This window comes from Hippocampus comes, unplaced genomic scaffold (genome assembly GCF_001891065.2).
Source record: "Hippocampus comes isolate QL1 unplaced genomic scaffold, H_comes_QL1_v1.1 scaffold30, whole genome shotgun sequence".
Lineage (NCBI taxonomy): Eukaryota > Metazoa > Chordata > Actinopteri > Syngnathiformes > Syngnathidae > Hippocampus > Hippocampus comes.
In genome coordinates this window covers 853,594-870,806 of record NW_017805705.1, presented here as the reverse complement: position 1 = coordinate 870,806, position 17,213 = coordinate 853,594, and the positions used below count along the sequence as shown (strand labels likewise).

The 17,213-nt window shown below is 43.2% G+C and overlaps 2 protein-coding genes and 1 long non-coding RNA gene across 4 annotated transcripts; 1 reads left to right on the top strand and 2 right to left on the bottom strand.

Moving 5' to 3' along the window:
• Nucleotides 1-34: 34 nt before the first annotated feature.
• Nucleotides 35-8,311, bottom strand: inpp5ja (inositol polyphosphate-5-phosphatase Ja). Of its 2 annotated transcripts, XM_019882787.1 has the most exons (13): nt 7,936-8,309; nt 6,421-6,903; nt 5,212-5,319; nt 5,000-5,108; nt 4,097-4,213; nt 3,426-3,601; nt 3,236-3,347; nt 2,651-2,760; nt 2,335-2,545; nt 1,842-1,979; nt 1,709-1,774; nt 1,523-1,627; nt 35-1,122 (listed from the first exon to the last, which is right to left on the bottom strand). In XM_019882787.1, exons 2-13 carry the CDS (start codon nt 6,897-6,899, stop codon nt 655-657), a joined length of 2,199 nt encoding a protein of 732 aa, XP_019738346.1. In that variant the 5' UTR covers nt 6,900-6,903; nt 7,936-8,309; the 3' UTR covers nt 35-654. The 2 variants fall into 2 exon arrangements, with proteins under 2 accessions (XP_019738346.1, XP_019738345.1); XM_019882786.1 differs by having other exon boundaries at nt 1,523-1,774; nt 7,936-8,311.
• A 3,365-nt stretch (nt 8,312-11,676) lies between these two features.
• On the top strand, nt 11,677-12,851 carry LOC109523605 (uncharacterized). The gene is made up of 2 exons (XR_002169800.1): nt 11,677-12,034; nt 12,669-12,851. It is a non-coding gene; the product is annotated as an uncharacterized LOC109523605 (long non-coding RNA).
• Nucleotides 12,852-13,859: 1,008 nt separating this feature from the next.
• LOC109523602 (smoothelin-like protein 1) lies at nt 13,860-14,848 on the bottom strand. Its single transcript, XM_019882838.1, has 3 exons — nt 14,721-14,848; nt 14,497-14,648; nt 13,860-14,394 (listed from the first exon to the last, which is right to left on the bottom strand). The coding sequence occupies exons 1-3, from the start codon at nt 14,760-14,762 to the stop codon at nt 14,247-14,249; spliced, it is 342 nt and encodes a 113-aa protein (XP_019738397.1). The 5' UTR covers nt 14,763-14,848; the 3' UTR covers nt 13,860-14,246.
• Nucleotides 14,849-17,213: the final 2,365 nt, after the last annotated feature.

Here is a 17,213-nt window from a genome sequence, read left to right as displayed (position 1 = left end):
AGATCATAGAGCTGCATACAGAGAGTGTATTATGTTTTTTTTAGTCTTTATTAGCAAACGCAGATAGGCAAGAAGAATGTAAACAGATGATTTTTCAAGGAAACCACACACAAAAAACTAATCGGGGTCGAATTGGGCATGATAGGGCGTTGGCGCCATTGTGGGATGGTACCTAACCTTGATCAAATACACCAAGTTCTCATGACATCACCTGTACCAAGAGTTAGATGTAGTCTAAAATTTTGTCACTGCTTGGTGGGCCTGATGAAAGTCGCAGCGTAAGCCGCATTTGGTGAGCGTGCCATACTTTGCCCACCCCCGATCTAATAGTTACTTTCCAAGTTGCAATTCCAGTCATCCATTTTCTATACCGCTGATGTTGTTCAATTCATTCAATGTTAAATTTGGTATGAATACGGACGATGGTTCGATTTGAAACCCTCTTCTAATTCCAAATGCATGTTTTCCAGCACACACATCAAATACACCGGATTGATTTTGCCTTGCCAGCATGTTTAGCTTCACATTCAATGTGTGTTTCTACACATTAAAGCACGTTGTCAGAGGGATGTGACTCCCAGATAAACACAGATGCTTTGAAAATACAGAATTTCAGGGTTGCTCACACGTAACATACTTCAGTCTTCATCTCCTCTATGAAGGATTGTTTCTCCCTGCATGTCCAAGCTGTTTGAGCTCCGTGGGGCTTACCTGAGCAGGCCTATGCTCCCCTAACATGGCGGCAATCAGGGCCTCCGGTGCCGTGACCCCGCCACCCGGAGACAGGGGGCTCCGGGGACTGAGAGGGCTGACGGACGGAGATGACAGAGACCCAGTGGAAAACAGTCGTTCCTTTTTAGAGGTGGTACCGGGTGAACGGCTACCTGTCTCTTTGGGTAGGGGACACAGGCTGAGACCTTGCAGGGAAGGGAGGGGATTGGACGAGAGAGCCGGGACGGCGGGGCTGCGGCTGCGACGGTGGCGGCAGTGATGATGCTTCAAGGGTTTGGGGCTCGGGCTGCGGGAATTTGGAGCCAGCAAGACTAAGGTGCTGTCGTCTTCCGAGCTTATCTCAGAGCTGTCGGAGCGGTGTGCTGATGGGCTGTGGATTGGAAGCTTGATCTATCCAGGAAGACAACGGACATTAATACACTGATGGCCTGTCAAAACATACCAACGCCAAAACAATGTTCTTGCCGATAATATTCCGTCTAATCGGGAACAAATCTCTCATTTGCTTCCAATGGTCTTTGTTTAGTGTGGTACACACCATCTAACCAAACAGTACGGTGACTACTTATCACCCTTTTAAACTGATTACAGGTTTGAAGACATCTGCGATGCTAATGAGAGGACACGCTTTGGTTTAACATGTCCCTTTGGTCAAATTCTTTTTCTAGGGAGAGCATTATTTTTTGTTCAGGCTGCATAGAATATATTGTAAAGAAAATTTGGGGGTTGATTTCTTAAGAAAAGGCATCCGTTGTCATGTATATGTTTAGGTAACAGCAAAACACTATACCTGGATGTTTGTCGATAATCCAACAATGCTGTTCATATTATTACTGTAGAAGCCAAGGATGTATTCGCAATCATCTCTTGGCAAATCCTCCTCTGAAAAAGACACCTGGAAAAAAGGGTGGGGGCGGGGGTTGGGGACAGAAATGATCCCTGATCCCAGAAATATGAATATCAAAATGTGGCCCACCTGCCCTGAATGCTCCCCCTTGGCCCACACATACGCTTGGTAATCTTTGTAGTGTCTGAATCCAACCTGCGTACAGACATAAATGGCATCAGTGACGACGCAGGCAATCAGATCAAAATGCTTTTGACGCTACCTTATATATTGCGACCCAGTCCCAAGAGCTGCGATGATAGCTGGATGCAAAAGTGAACTTGACGCTGGCATCGGAGACTTTGAACCATTCCTTGTTGGCCTGCATCTCCACCAGAGGCATGTCCACCCTGAATGGGAACTATGACAACCATGTCATTGATTAATAAATAAATAAAGTCAAACAAAGCCAAAACATTTGTATGAAAGAAGAAAAAAAAAAGCACGTTTAGATCTCTTAAGTATCACCATCATGACCAGTGTGAAAATGCAATAGCGTAGTGGGCCTAGGTGTTCATCGAAAACAGCACTGAGGTTTGATTCCTAAAAAGTGTCTTCAATATTATCATCATACATAGGATGAACATCAACATTGTGTTTTAAAGGGGGGTGGCTGAGTACTTGGTGAAATTCAATGAAGCAAGCTAATTTGAATAAACCACACTTCATAGCAACATGTGATTGCAGTCTTCAAATATGTAACATATTCATTTCACCTGCAAGGAAAACATGGCCGACACTGGCTTGTGATCACTGATGGTGAAGGCCATGTGACTCTTGTAAGCGTGCTGCGTCACTTTGGTTGCGCCGCCCAGCCAGGAGGTCAGACCCCTCTGAAGTGCTGCATTGTGGGTAGGAACGGGGGAGCCGGTGCGGCGGAGGCGCCAGAGGATACGATCGGTCCATGCGGGCTTCCTCTTTTTAGCGCTGAACCACATGTGGAAATGTGAAAAACGGTGTTTAGGTTCTCTGCACAAATGTCACAAAATGAAAGGGCAAGGCTGTGACTCATACGAATGATGATGGGCAGACCTTGTGTCATAGGTGTGTGTGCCCACATCAAACTTATACGTAGGCGGGAATTTGAGCGGACCCTCCAGGAAGCCTTCCAGGATGGATTCTGTGCTTTTGGCCATGTTGAGCTGGACATAAGACAAAAGAAAAAAAAAAATCCCATTCGTGCCATCTGCTGCTTCACTCTTGACCCAACGCAAATTCCTGCAGGCAGACCGGACTGCCAAGCAGCAGTTTGAAAGATAGTAAACAAAAGAGGCTTCCTTCCAGCTGTTAAACATCCACATCACTTTCGGTGTCTGCGAATTGGCCATGGCGTTTTATCGGCAGAGAGGAGTGTTTGAATGGCACTCCCATCTCGGTTCGTGTGACGTATCTACGTGGGAAAAGCACATCCGTGAATGCTACGCACGCGCTACGTGGATGGGAAAAGCGGGAAATATTTGCGTGTGAATGGGAATAACTGGCCGGCTAATTACTTTGATGTGTTAAGCAGTCAGGTCAATAAAATCCAGCGACCTGTGTATCAACGCTTTTGCGTTTGGCCTCTCATGCAAATTTGACAACAAACAAACTTATATTGATGATGATGATGATCCTCACCTGATCTCGCTCCCACAGTAGAGGGAGCTTATTGCTGTCAATTGCACATTTCACCACATGGATGTCGTAATCCTCAATTCGGAAATTTAGATCTCCAAACCAAAACACAACGCTAGGGAAACAGAAGATATTACGTCAAGCATTCATACATTCTCTGCTGTTTTCTGGTGCATGAACAAAAGGCACCCACTCGTGATCCAGAACCCCGGTGGCAGCCCCTCCTTCGAACTGCTGCTGCTGCAGGATGCTCTCAAAGTCCTCCATCCTCTGCTCCAAGTTCCTCATGTGAGCGGGCAAGTGACAGTTGAGGAAGCACACGGGATGTCCAAACACGGTCATCCGTACGCTAACGCCACCTTTGTTCCCCTGCAGAGAACGCACAGAGCAAACGCCTCTGGAAAAGCAGGAAAAGCAACAACGCAACTTCATTAACACGTTGTTCAGGTTGACGCTAATTTTATGTGTTCAAGTGATGTGTGAATTGAAGCATATACATGACACAGTGTACTGTGCATTGTTATCATAATATGTAAATGATGCCACGGTCCAAATTCATTCTTGACTGAACACCACAACCTTGGCGTAAGTCACCCTTTAGCTGCTCTTGTTTTCAAAGCAGCGAGCCAGACGCCTGCTGCAGCGCTGACCTAAAAACGAAGGAGACTGCAGCATCACCACACTGGTGCGACGTCGACATCGACGCTTGTGCGGAAGGTCACGCTCTGACATATCCACACTCGCAAACACCTGCTGGCGTGCGCCACTTTTCAAAGCCTGCTCGTTTCACCGTGCGGACGCAAGCGCGCGATGGCAAATTGCGCAAGGACGTAAATTCAAGAGCAGCGTGTGGCTCGTACGTACCCAACACCCGCCGAGTCCTGTACGAGTGCTCTGTGTCTGTACGCCTCGGAGGAATGGAAGATGGACAAATTTGGAGAAGACCAGCAGCAGCACGCCCTGCATCCGCTGCGATGCCACCTGCAGACAAAAACAGCTACACAAATTCACGCGCAATACACCATTATTTACAAAAAGTAGAACATGACGAGATGTTCTTGTTTGTTTGGAATTGTTTGTTCGTTTTGACACAGCATAGCACTTAATAAGAAGACAAATTCAATGTATTGCACATTTGTGTTTGGCACTGCATGCACCACATGCACGGATCCACTTCACTAATTAACTTAGCGAATGTAACAGGCTGGCTCAGTGATGAAGTGCTGCTTCCGTGGGTGAAAAAATGCAAAACGCCATAGACAGACTAACAAATAGCATCGCTGTCACAGTGTTATATGCCTTTAAGCAATGGATACTTGAACACAAAGAGTGGAGTAACACAGGTGGACAGTTAATACTGTATAGCAAACCCACATGAATATATTTTTTATCCTCTGCAAAGAAGGATGAATATTCCTGTGGCTTACTCGGGAGTTTTGACCAGCTTCTTCATGTGCATGTATATCTGCATGCTTGTATTCTACTGCCCTCATGTGGCCAAGGCGTACAAACAAGAAGGAGCAATATAATGTCCACGGAATTGAATTGAAAAATTGAATATTCTATTTTTAAAAAATATTATAGCCGTATTTTGCTTTTTAAAAAAATCACATTACGTTCATGTTGTGTTATTTTTTGGGAGTACCTCAAGGCACCACTGTAAGTTTTGTTTGATTCGTGTTAGGACTATGACCGCTGGGCCCTTGGAAGATTTTTCTTTTTTTAAATTATTATTAAATACAGTAAATCAAATGAGTCTTGACCAACCAGGACATATCCAAAGGGACTGAGCGTGTCCATGCAGAGCTCACTCCACTGGTCTGAGAAAAGAGCATCCTTCAGCCGCTTGTTGATCATGGAATTCACCTCTTGGAGCCTGCACAGTGTGAGAATTGAAAATCGAAGCAAAAAAAAAATGGTCATTCAGAAGAGGGACAGATGGACGAGTGGGCACCCTGGCATAGTCACCCCCCGCTTACCCAATGACAAACATGTCAACGCTCCCATCCGCCACATTGGGCTCAAACAGAGCGCTGACATCATCCGGTGGGACGGCTGAGCCCACGTTCCATGTGGCGATGTGGACCCTGTGAGAGTGAATGCGCCGCATTAACTTTCGGTCAAAGTGAAACGTGGCAGCTCGAGCTCAAAGTGTGGCTGGATTGAGAGATCGAGGTTAAGCGGTATTAATCCCTCTTTTTACTTCAGTGATGGGGAAAAAAGTGTTCTCAGTACATGTCTTACATATAACACAAAGCCAGAATAGATATACTATAGGTAAGAGCAGTGGCAGATGGTGAGCTTCACTTTAATGGAGACTTTGATTTATCTCATCCAGCGCTTGACTTGACCACGATCACGTCCCAAAATAAAACACAAAAGTTCAAAAGAATTTGGGGGCATCATTACAGAGCGTGAGACAAAAGCATTTGAGATACTTGATGCAGAACAAAGAAGCTGATCACTAGAATCAGGTGTGTAGGAGGAGGAAGACATTTTTAAAAAGTCTGGATAGGGGCTGTGGATGACCGGACTTGGGTACCCCAATTTTATCCATTGTTACAGGCTCCTGTTTAACCCCATTTGGGTGATGGCCTTGTATATTTCAATGATTAGTTCACATTTAGCGCCTTTATACTGTGTTACGCAAGCCTTGAAGACAATTACTTTGATGTTGTTTTTTTTTTTTTTTGGACATGTTATGGAGATTCAATGAGCAATCTAAGTTGATAAAACAATAAACATTTAATATTAAAGACGAAAATGAAAAGAACTTCTTGACACTCGGCCGGCATCAGTAAAATCAGTAAACCTACCAGGGGGTGTGCAGATTTTTTATATCGACTGCAGCAGCCATTTTCAGGCCATGAGGCTGCTATGTTGTCCTCCTTCGAAAAAGCAAGTCGCATTGTATTAAAAAGGTGCTGCTTCTGTTTATGGGCAATGGAGCCAATGGGAAGACTGCCAAGTGGATTGATTGCAGCTCTGTCGCTCTCTCTCTCTCGCTCTCAGCAAGAAGCTTTTAGAGGAAAGAGCCGCTTTGATTCATAGGACGCCTTCGCGCGCACATATTACCTTGCGTACTGCAGCTGCTTCGAACACAACATTGCGACTTCTACACAATGGCCAGATGGACAGTTCTGAGCAGACAAACATGTCAATAAAGGCGTCAATGGTTGTACTCTCACCTGAAGTCATTGTGATCACCAGCAGTCTTGTCGCTCTGCCCTTGTATTGTACTGGCAGGAGGTGGAGGATTGAGACTTGATTTGGGGATCAGGGAGGCTTGTGGATTGTGAGGAGACACCGAGGACTCCGTCGGGGAACGAGGCAGCATGTTGGCACTCTGAGGTCCCGGGATGCAGACTGGCATCAAATCTATATCCTTGGGAGGGATCCCGGTGGGTCTGGGAACAGGTTTAGTCCCGAGGGCTGTGGGTCTCGGTCGACTTATGTTGGTCAGCGCCACGGGGGCTGAACCGGACTTGATTTGCATTTGGTCTCTCGCCGCAGGAGGGTTTAGTGCAGGGTGGTTGTCTTGCACAGACGCTGATTGTCCAATGACTGGTGGTCGTCGAGGCGGACCTGGACCTGGTGTGGTTTGCCCACAGGGTCCGGGTTGCACACGTGAGAGTGCTGTGGGTGGTTTCTGCCTTGTGTGATCCATTGACCTGCAAAAAAAAAAAAAACAGCATTAAATAAATGCTGGGAAACACCAAGAGATGCCTTTTTAGTTTTAACTGCGCAAAAGAGGAGAACCTGCATTGAGCAGAAGGTCAGATCCCGACTTGGAAGACTTATTTTTATATTTATTCACCTTGCATTTAGTTAAACCACACAAAGGCCTGTTTTGCTGCCGTTTCTCTTCTCTCACTCCCTCCTCTGCCCGCCTGGAGAAGCGGCCAAGTGACTGAATCTGAGGCTCTTGCTGTTTGGATTCTGCACCGGCTGACTGGGACAAGATCTGAAGTGGCCCGCTTCCCGTCGAAATTGTGAAGTAGATCAGGTGCAACACGACATATGCTAACCCTAAGGACAATTTAGAGTCTTATGTGGGAGGACGCCGAGATACCCAGGGAAAACCTACGCAAGCATGGGGGAAAATATGCAAACCCTGATCTGAGACTTCAACCAAGAATCTGAGAACTATGAGACAGACAAGCTAACCACTAGTCCAATCGTACTTCCTTGTAGTGTCCAATTCTTTGAGTTTTTTTTTTTCTACATGACACCACCAAGCGATCCCCCAGACATCCACTGATGATGCCATCATGAGTCTGCAAATGGGGGCTGAAGAACTAAGTTTGGACCTGTTTTTTTTTTTTTTTTTAAGCAATGTAAATTAGAGCCTGACCTCCTTTATTTTTTTTTTTTTTTTGTTTTTTTTTTTTAAGCAATGTTAATTAGAGCCTGACCTCCTTCTGGCAATGGAGGACAAATGCAATGTAGCTGAGCTCAGACAGGTCAAAAGGTAGGACTCACCATTACCCTCCAACCATCAAAACCCACCGCCACTCTGTTGTTTACCCGAGCACCCTTTAAATTATTCATGAGATGTAAATTAGCATCCACAAAGGCTCAAATCCATCATCAACACGGCACCGTTATCCCTGCAAAGGTAGAATTTGACATACAACTCCAAATTGAGTCTCGTGAGACAGTGATGTTGAAATGGAAAAAATTATTCATCATATTTTTCCTACCTTTCATGCGTTCTGCTGCAAGGTGAACCGCCGAGCACTGCTCATAAATTCCTTATGGGAGGATGGAGGACCGGACCGCGAAGAGAGAGGTGATGGCGGTGGTGCCACCCGGCTGTCAGGACAGGAGGCGGTCACGTGATTTTGTACATGCTGACTGATGATGGTGGTGGTGATGATGGAGCTGATCCGACTTAATGTTGCACGGTGCAGCTGGACACAGCAGCCTGCACGTCAGCCCCCCCCCACCCCACCCCACCAACTCGCTCTACCGCTCACTCTCCCGGTGACGCATGCATTTCATATATAGGAGAGATCATCCTTTTACCACTAAATCTACTTTAATCTGACACACATGATGACTGAGAAAAATAAATTGAGTAATCGGAACTGGAAACCAGATGTCTGTATTCTACAAATAATATATAACAGCTATTATTTAAATTAAAAAAAGAACAGGCAATACGTTTATTTTATTGTTGATTTGTTGTTCAAAGAAAAATCGTTAAAAGAGACGAGTTCTGAAAATTGAAGAAACATACAGCTTACTCCAAATAAAATCAATGAAATTAACTTAGAACACAGGAAGGACAAAATTCAATCGTTAAAAATACACTGTACAAAAGAAATGCTTGTTAATTTCCAAAGCTGTATCTGGGAGGTTTGAATTTTGCCAAATGGTGACGTCACAATTAAACGGTTCAATTAGCCAATGGTGGCTCCACGCATTTGCAGTCTGGACGTGGAATGTAAAAATCTTATGATTGTAATCTCTGGGTTCTAACGTGAATTTGAAAAGCAGATATTAAGAAAGTTGTGATACTTTATCCTTTGAGAATTTTGGCAGAAGAAAGTCACAGAGCTTGATGTGTGGCTCTTTCACACAATATGAATTGGGGTAAAAAAAATGTAGAGCTTCATTGGAGCCTGCTGCCACTTAGTGGTCACTGAAACAACTGCAACTCGTCTAAAAGGGACCCAAATGATGGCTGTGTTAATAAATGATGATGATAATGCCCGAGGGCATGGGACCTGCCTTCATTTGTTTAACACACTGACACAAGGTTCTACTTTGATATTCATTGAATTAATGGGTGACTCTCAATTGCAGGTATCTAAGGGTATTTTTTCATAGTGTGTGATAGCTCGGTTAATATGCAACTTTTTTTTACTCCAGTGGAAAAAATGTAGTCCCAATGAATTAAAAAATGCACAAGAGTAAGAAACGACTTATTTAATGTTGCCATACTGTACTCACACACAATCTACTTATTTTGAACAATATTCATATTGCATCGTCTGAAGTTATTACAGCAGTGAAAATATTCGAAACAGTTATCAGGATGATGCAATGGTGTCATGTTTTGTAGGTTCCAGTTCTAGTCTACACTAACTGCAATTTACGAGTGACGTTTAATATATACACACACACACACATATCTATATATATATATATAGAGGCGAAGTCGTTACACGGCACTGCAGTGCATCTACCAACTCAGCAAAGACCAGAAATATTTTAATTTGCAACTTTTTTGTTTGTTTGATTATTTCATATGAAGGGTACATTATTTTTTTCCAGAAACTTTTAAGTGTAATCATGACTTTACAACAGCGTGATCGTAGGTTAGTGATACGGAGTTCTGTGTTACGTACAAGTTACGTCGGCGTCGTGGGTACGTAACTCGGAACTAGGTTACATGGCGAGGGTACATTGCAGAACAAAGACGAAGCAAATATAGCTAATACATTTTATGTCATCGTTTTTCATACTGGAACTTTGGTTATGCAATATTTACTAATGCGTCAGCGTATTTCAGTTTTTGACATTACGCTGTATTACGTGCAAAAATTACGTCGGTGTTGTAATAACAGAACTCGATTTAAGAGCATTTAACAGACCGCAGTCAGGCAGCAGACGAGCCAAACCATCAGCAGAGTAAAGGCAAGAGGAGCCAGACCATCAGCAGAGTAAAGGCAAGAGGAATTATAATATTTTCTTGTTTTTTTATTTGATCGTGGGGATAAACGCATCAGATGTTTTGTAATTCAAGGCAATAGACCTACTCATGCAAATATGTAGTGTGTAACTTCAGCTGGGCCAGGTTTAATGATTAAGACGGATGGATGCGTAGAAAAGTTCGAAAACACCGAACTGGATTGTGTAGTCGCGTAAGAATACATTGAGGGACGAATCTCAAACTTTCATTTATATTCGAGAATAGTTTTTCATACAAGCATTTGCTATTATTATGACTTTGCAAAAGCATTAACGTCGTTTAAGTGGATAGAAAACACGTTGTTTTACGTCCAGAAAATCCCGTTTCTTAAAACGGAACTGGGAATAAATCGTTACGCGGCACACGTTAGGAGCCAAAAACACCAAGTCAAGGTAAGGAATTAGTCTCTCCCTTTCGAACGGTTTTTCGTTTGACTATTACCGAATTATAGAGCAGAAATGCTGTTCAAACATGTATATGAGGCAAGACATAGGCAGTTGTGTCGAATTTATTTTTGTCACGGGCTACTTTGGAGTTACGTCTTCCCTCGGAGGGCCGTTATGCTAGTGAAACCAAATTAATGTTAAATCGTCTCATCGTATTATTACTTGTACACAACAAATGGATGGATTACTCGTTTCGAAAATCAGTCAACTATAATAGTTTGTTCAACTGGGTGTAAACAGGGAAACAAAACTATTGAAAAACCTCAATGTTATTTATTACGCACTAAATTTTGACATCTCGGGACAGATTTGGGCAAGGATGATGGAAGTTGACACATGATTTGCTTTCGCATAAACACACATAAAATTAAGTGTCGGACGGATGTGGCCCCCGAGTTTGAAATCTGTGACGTAGCGTATGTTATGTTCGTACAAGTTACGTCGGTGTCGTAGGAACGACCTCGGAATACGTCGCCGCGTTGTTGCTCAAGAGAAACTTACGGCACTCACTTTGCACCGTTCGCCATTTTGGTTTCCCGCGCTTATACATAGTTGTTTTTTTCTTTCTATAGTGACTTTCTAGGTGACGTAATGCCTCCTAAGGTCAACGCGGAGCCTTCCGGCGAACACACTTCAAAGAAAAGGAAAGCCATCACCATGGATGTCAAGTTAGACATAGTGAAGCGATCGAAACAGGGAGAAACGCCGACGAACATCGGCCGCGCGCTCGACTTAAGCCGCTCTACTGTCGCGACTATCATTAAGGATCAAGATCGCATCCTGGAGCACGTGAAGGCATCTCCGCACATGAAATCGACCATAATAAGCAAGCAGAACAGCAGGCTAATGATAGAGATGGAAAGACGACTTGTGCTTTGGCTGGAGGACCAGCAAAAGCGGCGTCTCCCCGTGAACCTCGCCGTAAAGGCCAAACACAGGAGTAAATATATCGTCAAAAGTTTTTATGTAATCGTTTTTCATACTGTAACTTTGGTTATGCAATATTCACTAATGCGTCAGCGTATGCCATTTTTGGACATTACGATGTATGACGAGCAAAAATAACGACGGTGTTATATTAACAGAACTCGGTTAAATAACATTTAATAGAAAGTAGTCAGACAGAAGAGGACCCAAACTATCAGCAGAGTAAAGGCAAGAGGAATTATCATCTTTGCTTGTTATTTTTTTTCATTGTGTGGATAAACGCATCAGGTCGACGTTTTATAATTCAAGGCATAGACATATTCATACAAATATGTGGTGTGTAACTTCACTCTTTTTGTTTTACTATTACCGAATTTTGGCAGAGAAGCGTTGTTCATGCGCGCATATACGGCATGACATCGATACGTTATGTTCGTACAAAAGTTACGTTGGTGTCGTAAGAACAACCTCGGAATACCTCGTCGCGTCGTGACGACGCGGCTTTGCGCCGTTCGCCGTTTTGGTTTGCTGCGGTTATAAATACTCGTTTTTTTTTCCTTCTTTAGTGACTTTGTAGATGACGCAATGCCCCCAAAGGGCAAGGCGGAATCTTCCGGTGGTCACACTTCAAAGAAAATCAAAGCCATCACCTTGGATTTGAAGCTAAACACGGTGCAGCCATCGAAACGCAGACGAATATCGGCCGCGTGCCAAAACCGCCAAGTAAAGGTAAGTAATTAGTCTCTTCCTTTCCAATCGTTTTTTTTTGTTTTACTATGACCCAATTATAGCACAGAAATGTTGTTCACAGAGGTATATACGACATGACATAGGCAGTAGTGTCGAACTCATTTTTGTTACGGTCTACTTTGGAGTTACGTCTTCCCACGGAGGGCCGTTATGTCAGTGAAATCAAATGTTTAATTGTCTCATCGTATTATTACTTGTACACAACAAACGTATGGATTACTAGTTTTGAAAATCGGTCAACTATCATAGTTTGTTCAGTTATTTTTCAAGTGAGTGTAAACAGTGTAACAAGATTATTGTAAAAATGTCAACGTTATTTATTACGCATGACAATTTGACAGATCTGAGCAAGGATCATGGAAGTTGACACACACGATTTGCTTTCTCGGGCCACATAAAATGATGTGGCGGGGCGGATCTGGCCCCTGGGCCTTGCGTTTGAAACTTCTGACCTAGCGGGTTATGTTTGTACAAAACTTATGTCGGTGTTGTAGAAACGACTTTGGAGTACGTTCACGCGTTGTGACTCAAGAGAAACTTATGGCACCCACTTTGCACCGTTGGCCATTTTGGTTTGCTGTGCTTATACGTTGTTGTTTTTTTCTTTTTATAGTGACTTTCCTGTTGACGTAATGCCTCCTAAGGTCAAGGTGGAGCCTTCCGGCGGCCACACTTCAAAGAAAAGGAAAGCCATCACCATGGATGTCAAGTTAGATGTCGTGAAGCGATCAAAACGGGGAGAAACGCCGACGAACATCGGCCGCGCGCTCCACTTAAGTCGCTCTACTGTCGTGACTATCATTAAGGCTCAAGATCGCATCCTGGAGCACGTGAAGGCATCTCCGCACATGAAATCGACCATAACAAGCAGGCAGAAAAGCGGGCTACTGGAGGCCAAAAAGTTCACGTGCAAGAGCCTGGCGGCTGGTTTCTTGCTGATAGAGGAAGGCTTGGCTAAGTTCAAGGCTGAGGACGCAGACGCGGCCAGATACGCAAGGGTCTACAAGGGGGTCATGGATAACCTGCGGTGCTACAACGAGATTTGGGAGGAGGTGAAGAGGGTCTCCTTCGAGTCAAACCTCAAGCAGCTCCTCAAGATGCTAGAGAGGCCTGCACCAGATCCCCCACTGGATCCTGTGCAGGATCCTGAAATATCGACGTCTCTACTATAAGCCGCTCTCGCACAACTCAAATTGCCCCACGGGGATAAATAAAGTTTTCGCAATCTGAATCTGAATCAACTGCTTAGTTAGCTCCTGCAGCCTTGATCTCCTACTAAAAAGTAGCGAGAACTCAAACAGATCCTCAACTCGACCTCATCGGCTTCTTTAACTCCTCCAGCGCCTTCTTTAGCCTGCCCGGTTTCTTCATTATCTCTCTCTCTCTCTCTCGCCACCGCTCCAGCAAGTTCCAGCTCTCTCCTATCACATACTCGCAACGTGTGTACGTGCTAACCGTCGGAGTAAAGGTAAGGAATTTATTTAGCGTTATAGCCTAAGACTTTTTCATACAAATGTTTTTTTTTTTTTTTTGTAATTACAACTCAACTATGATGGGTCCATTTGCATTTGAGGGTACAAACATACAGCAAAACAATCGGGCCTAATTTGACCTAAAACTTCAATTCAACATTTCCGGTGTCTCCCATGGAAACAATAATGTGAAGGCAGGGTGATAATAGCCTTCAATTAAAATCCTTGATTTCCTCCAATCCCCAACAATGCATTTTCTGATCTTAACACATTTTTGTCCTTCTTTCAATCAAGAAAATGCAAATAACATATAAACTGAGAGGAGGTGGCCCTTCACATACAATCGTTAATCCATTTTAATAAAGTAAAAATATTTAACGTCAATAGATTGACAAAACGATTGTCTTCTGGATCAATCTATCACTGACCACAACATGAATAAAAGGGACTGCTTGAATTGGAAAATGAACCTTTGTAACTGAAAATGTGTGTCATCGTAATGGATCTCTGCAATAAGTCAGGGAATACTTCTCCGATCGTGTCAATCCAAACTGCATTTTATTGTTTGAAAAGGCAGATTTTGCACTCTCTGTCTGTGTGGATGTACCTGATCAAGGGTCCATTAATGATCACGTTCCAAAGCTATGCCTTCCATTTCTTCACGGCAAACCGAATGTGTCTACTTGACTTTGTTTAAATGCGAATGTCCAGCCAAGAGACTAAGCCCTCTTTTTGGTTTTGACCAGGCCTTTTTCAACCAGGCAGCGGTAGAACTCCTGGATGTACGTGTAAACGCACTTCCAGTCAGGCTCCTTCATCCGGACCAAGTCTTCGGGGTCCAGCAGTGGGGGACAGCCGGCCAGCCTCCTGCAGACAAAGAAGCATCAACATCGGACCCGTAAAATCAGAGGGTGCAAAAAGCAAGACGGACATTCGCACAATACGCTGACACGAGGAAGGAGGGCTCACTCTGCGGTACTAAACGCCAGCTGGAAGTTGTCCTTGGCCTTGTTCGGGTTCAGGGTGGAATACTCAAACGCGTCGGGGAAGAAACGGTGCACCAAAGCGCAGAAGGCGATGCCATCTTTCCAGCTGGAGGAGAAGTTGTGGATGTCCACTCCCTAAAAGAGCGCACACATTTGTGATGACAAAAGACAGAGCGGATCAGCAAGTCACAGCGGGGCCGTGATGACCCCATATGGCTCCGTTTTGGCCTTGCACCAGTCCAGAAGCATCTGTTTGACGTTTTTAGCATTGGGGGCTGCAGAGGTGGGGCATTTTTGGGTGGCTTGAGCAGGACTGGCTTTACTGAGGAGGAGAAGTTAGGATGGTAGAGTACACATCTAATAGCACAGCAAATTCAGGTTTCCTCGCTTTACCACGGCAAAAGAATACATGCTCACGTCGCACACAGTTAATACAGTAAAAGCCGTATGTGGCATTTTTCACTGGATGTGTTAGTTTTATACCTCAAAAGTGATTTTCAGACCAGAATTGACTCTTAATATGACTCTTTAACAGATGCTAATGTAGTAGTAGACTAGAACATGTTCAGACTTCGATAGAAGTCCAGGTTATGTCACCACTTTAAGACTAGAATGCCACCCTAAAGCGAGGACTCCCTCAATACTCAAAAGAAGAGTTTAAATTTAAAGTCCAACTTATTCGTGGACATTAACATGACATTTTCTTTATGTGGTTTCACATTGTTTTCATGTTTGGAAAATACTACGTTTTTGTTTTCGGAATAAATGATTTAATTCCTTAAATCGTGGAGTCTTTTCTCAATGATGCTGTCTGCCAATTAATCTCAGTGTGTTTTTGATAGAAATTGCAAAAATAATACAATGTCTACAGTGGCTCACATCTTCCCACCAAACAGCGACCTCCATCACAATGGATGCCGTGGCCTAAGTAATTGCTAACACCTAATGAGGATACGTAAAGGCCAAACACAGGAGTAAATATATCGTCAAAAGTTTTTATGTAATCGTTTTTCATACTGTAACTTTGGTTATGCAATATTCACTAATGCGTCAGCGTATGCCATTTTTGGACATTACGATGTATGACGAGCAAAAATAACGACGGTGTTATATTAACAGAACTCGGTTAAATAACATTTAATAGAAAGTAGTCAGACAGAAGAGGACCCAAACTATCAGCAGAGTAAAGGCAAGAGGAATTATCATCTTTGCTTGTTATTTTTTTTCATTGTGTGGATAAACGCATCAGGTCGACGTTTTATAATTCAAGGCATAGACATATTCATACAAATATGTGGTGTGTAACTTCACTCTTTTTGTTTTACTATTACCGAATTTTGGCAGGCCAGGTACGCAAGGGTCTCCAAGGGGGTCATGGATAACCTGCAGTGCTACAACGAGATTTGGGAGGAGAAGAGAGCCTCCTTTCAGTCAAAAGCCAGGTACGCAAGGGTCTCCAAGGGGGTCATGGATCACCTGCAGTGCTACAACGAGATTTGGGAGGAGGAGAAGAGAGCCTCCTTTCAGTCAAACATTAGTCTCTTCCTTTCCAATCGTTTTTTTTTGTTTTACTATGACCCAATTATAGCACAGAAATGTTGTTCACAGAGGTATATACGACATGACATAGGCAGTAGTGTCGAACTCATTTTTGTTACGGTCTACTTTGGAGTTACGTCTTCCCACGGAGGGCCGTTATGTCAGTGAAATCAAATGTTTAATTGTCTCATCGTATTATTACTTGTACACAACAAACGTATGGATTACTAGTTTTGAAAATCGGTCAACTATCATAGTTTGTTCAGTTATTTTTCAAGTGAGTGTAAACAGTGTAACAAGATTATTGTAAAAATGTCAACCCTGCCAGCCGTAGGAGTAAAGGTAAGGAATTTCATTCGTTATGGCCTAAGACTTTTTCCATACAAATATTTATGGTCATTACAACTGAAGGGTATAAACATACCGCTAAACAATCTGGCCTAATTTGACCTAAAATTTCAATTTGTTCAATATTTCTGGTGGCAAATCCTTGTTTGTGGACAACACAGAGATTGGCTTGATTGTGACGTGAAACAAAACAATAGCTGGTTACGCCCTGTAAAATAAGCTACAGCCGAGGTTATTTAAGTCAACGAAAACAAAAACTACAATTGAAAAACATTTTTAATTAACTAAAAAAAAAAAAGTGAAAATACTTAAAAGAAACAAACTGAAAGTATATTTTACATTCCCAATACCAGCTATTATATATAGATTATACAATTATACATTTTTATTTATATCGTGCTTTCATAAGAGCTATAACTGTAACAAAGCTCTTTAAACACATGACATGGACAGTGATGCAATCGTAACCACCATCCCTGCATAGGCCTTGTTGTTTGAAGCAGTTATAGATGAAAGAGGAGAGAATCTATTTTTCCCCCAATTGATCAGAGACATCATGCTCAAGACATGCATGATATCCCACACGACTGCTACAAGCTAAGTTTGAAAGTAAACAAGAAGCTGTAGCGTCCACTGATGAAAAAAAAAAAAGATTGGTTCACTTCTTCTGCCCCGTGTAAATCCGCTTCAATTCTAAGCACCGACTCTCAGTTATGAATACGCATTACAGACAAGAGACTAAGCCCTCTTTTTGGTTTTGACCAGGCCCTTTTCAACCAGGAAGCGGTAGAACTCTTGGATGTACGTGTAAAC

Bases quoted from the DNA above. Each gene is read 5' to 3' on its own strand.
- inpp5ja (XM_019882786.1), bottom strand. From the start codon at position 6,899: ATGGATCACACAAGGCAGAAACCACCCACAGCACTCTCACGTGTGCAA. The intron at 5,109-5,211 runs GTAAGCGGGGGG...CACACTGTGCAG, and splicing joins GTTGACATGTTTGTCATTGG to GCTCCAAGAGGTGAATTCCA. The intron at 3,602-4,096 runs GTACGTACGAGC...CGTTCTCTGCAG, and splicing joins CAGGACTCGGCGGGTGTTGG to GGGAACAAAGGTGGCGTTAG.
- LOC109523602 (XM_019882838.1), bottom strand. From the start codon at position 14,762: ATGCTTCTGGACTGGTGCAAGGCCAAAACGGAGCCATATGGG. The intron at 14,649-14,720 runs GTCATCACGGCC...GCGCTCTTTTAG, and splicing joins CCAAAACGGAGCCATATGGG to GGAGTGGACATCCACAACTT. The intron at 14,395-14,496 runs GTGAGCCCTCCT...CTTTGTCTGCAG, and splicing joins CTGGCGTTTAGTACCGCAGA to GAGGCTGGCCGGCTGTCCCC.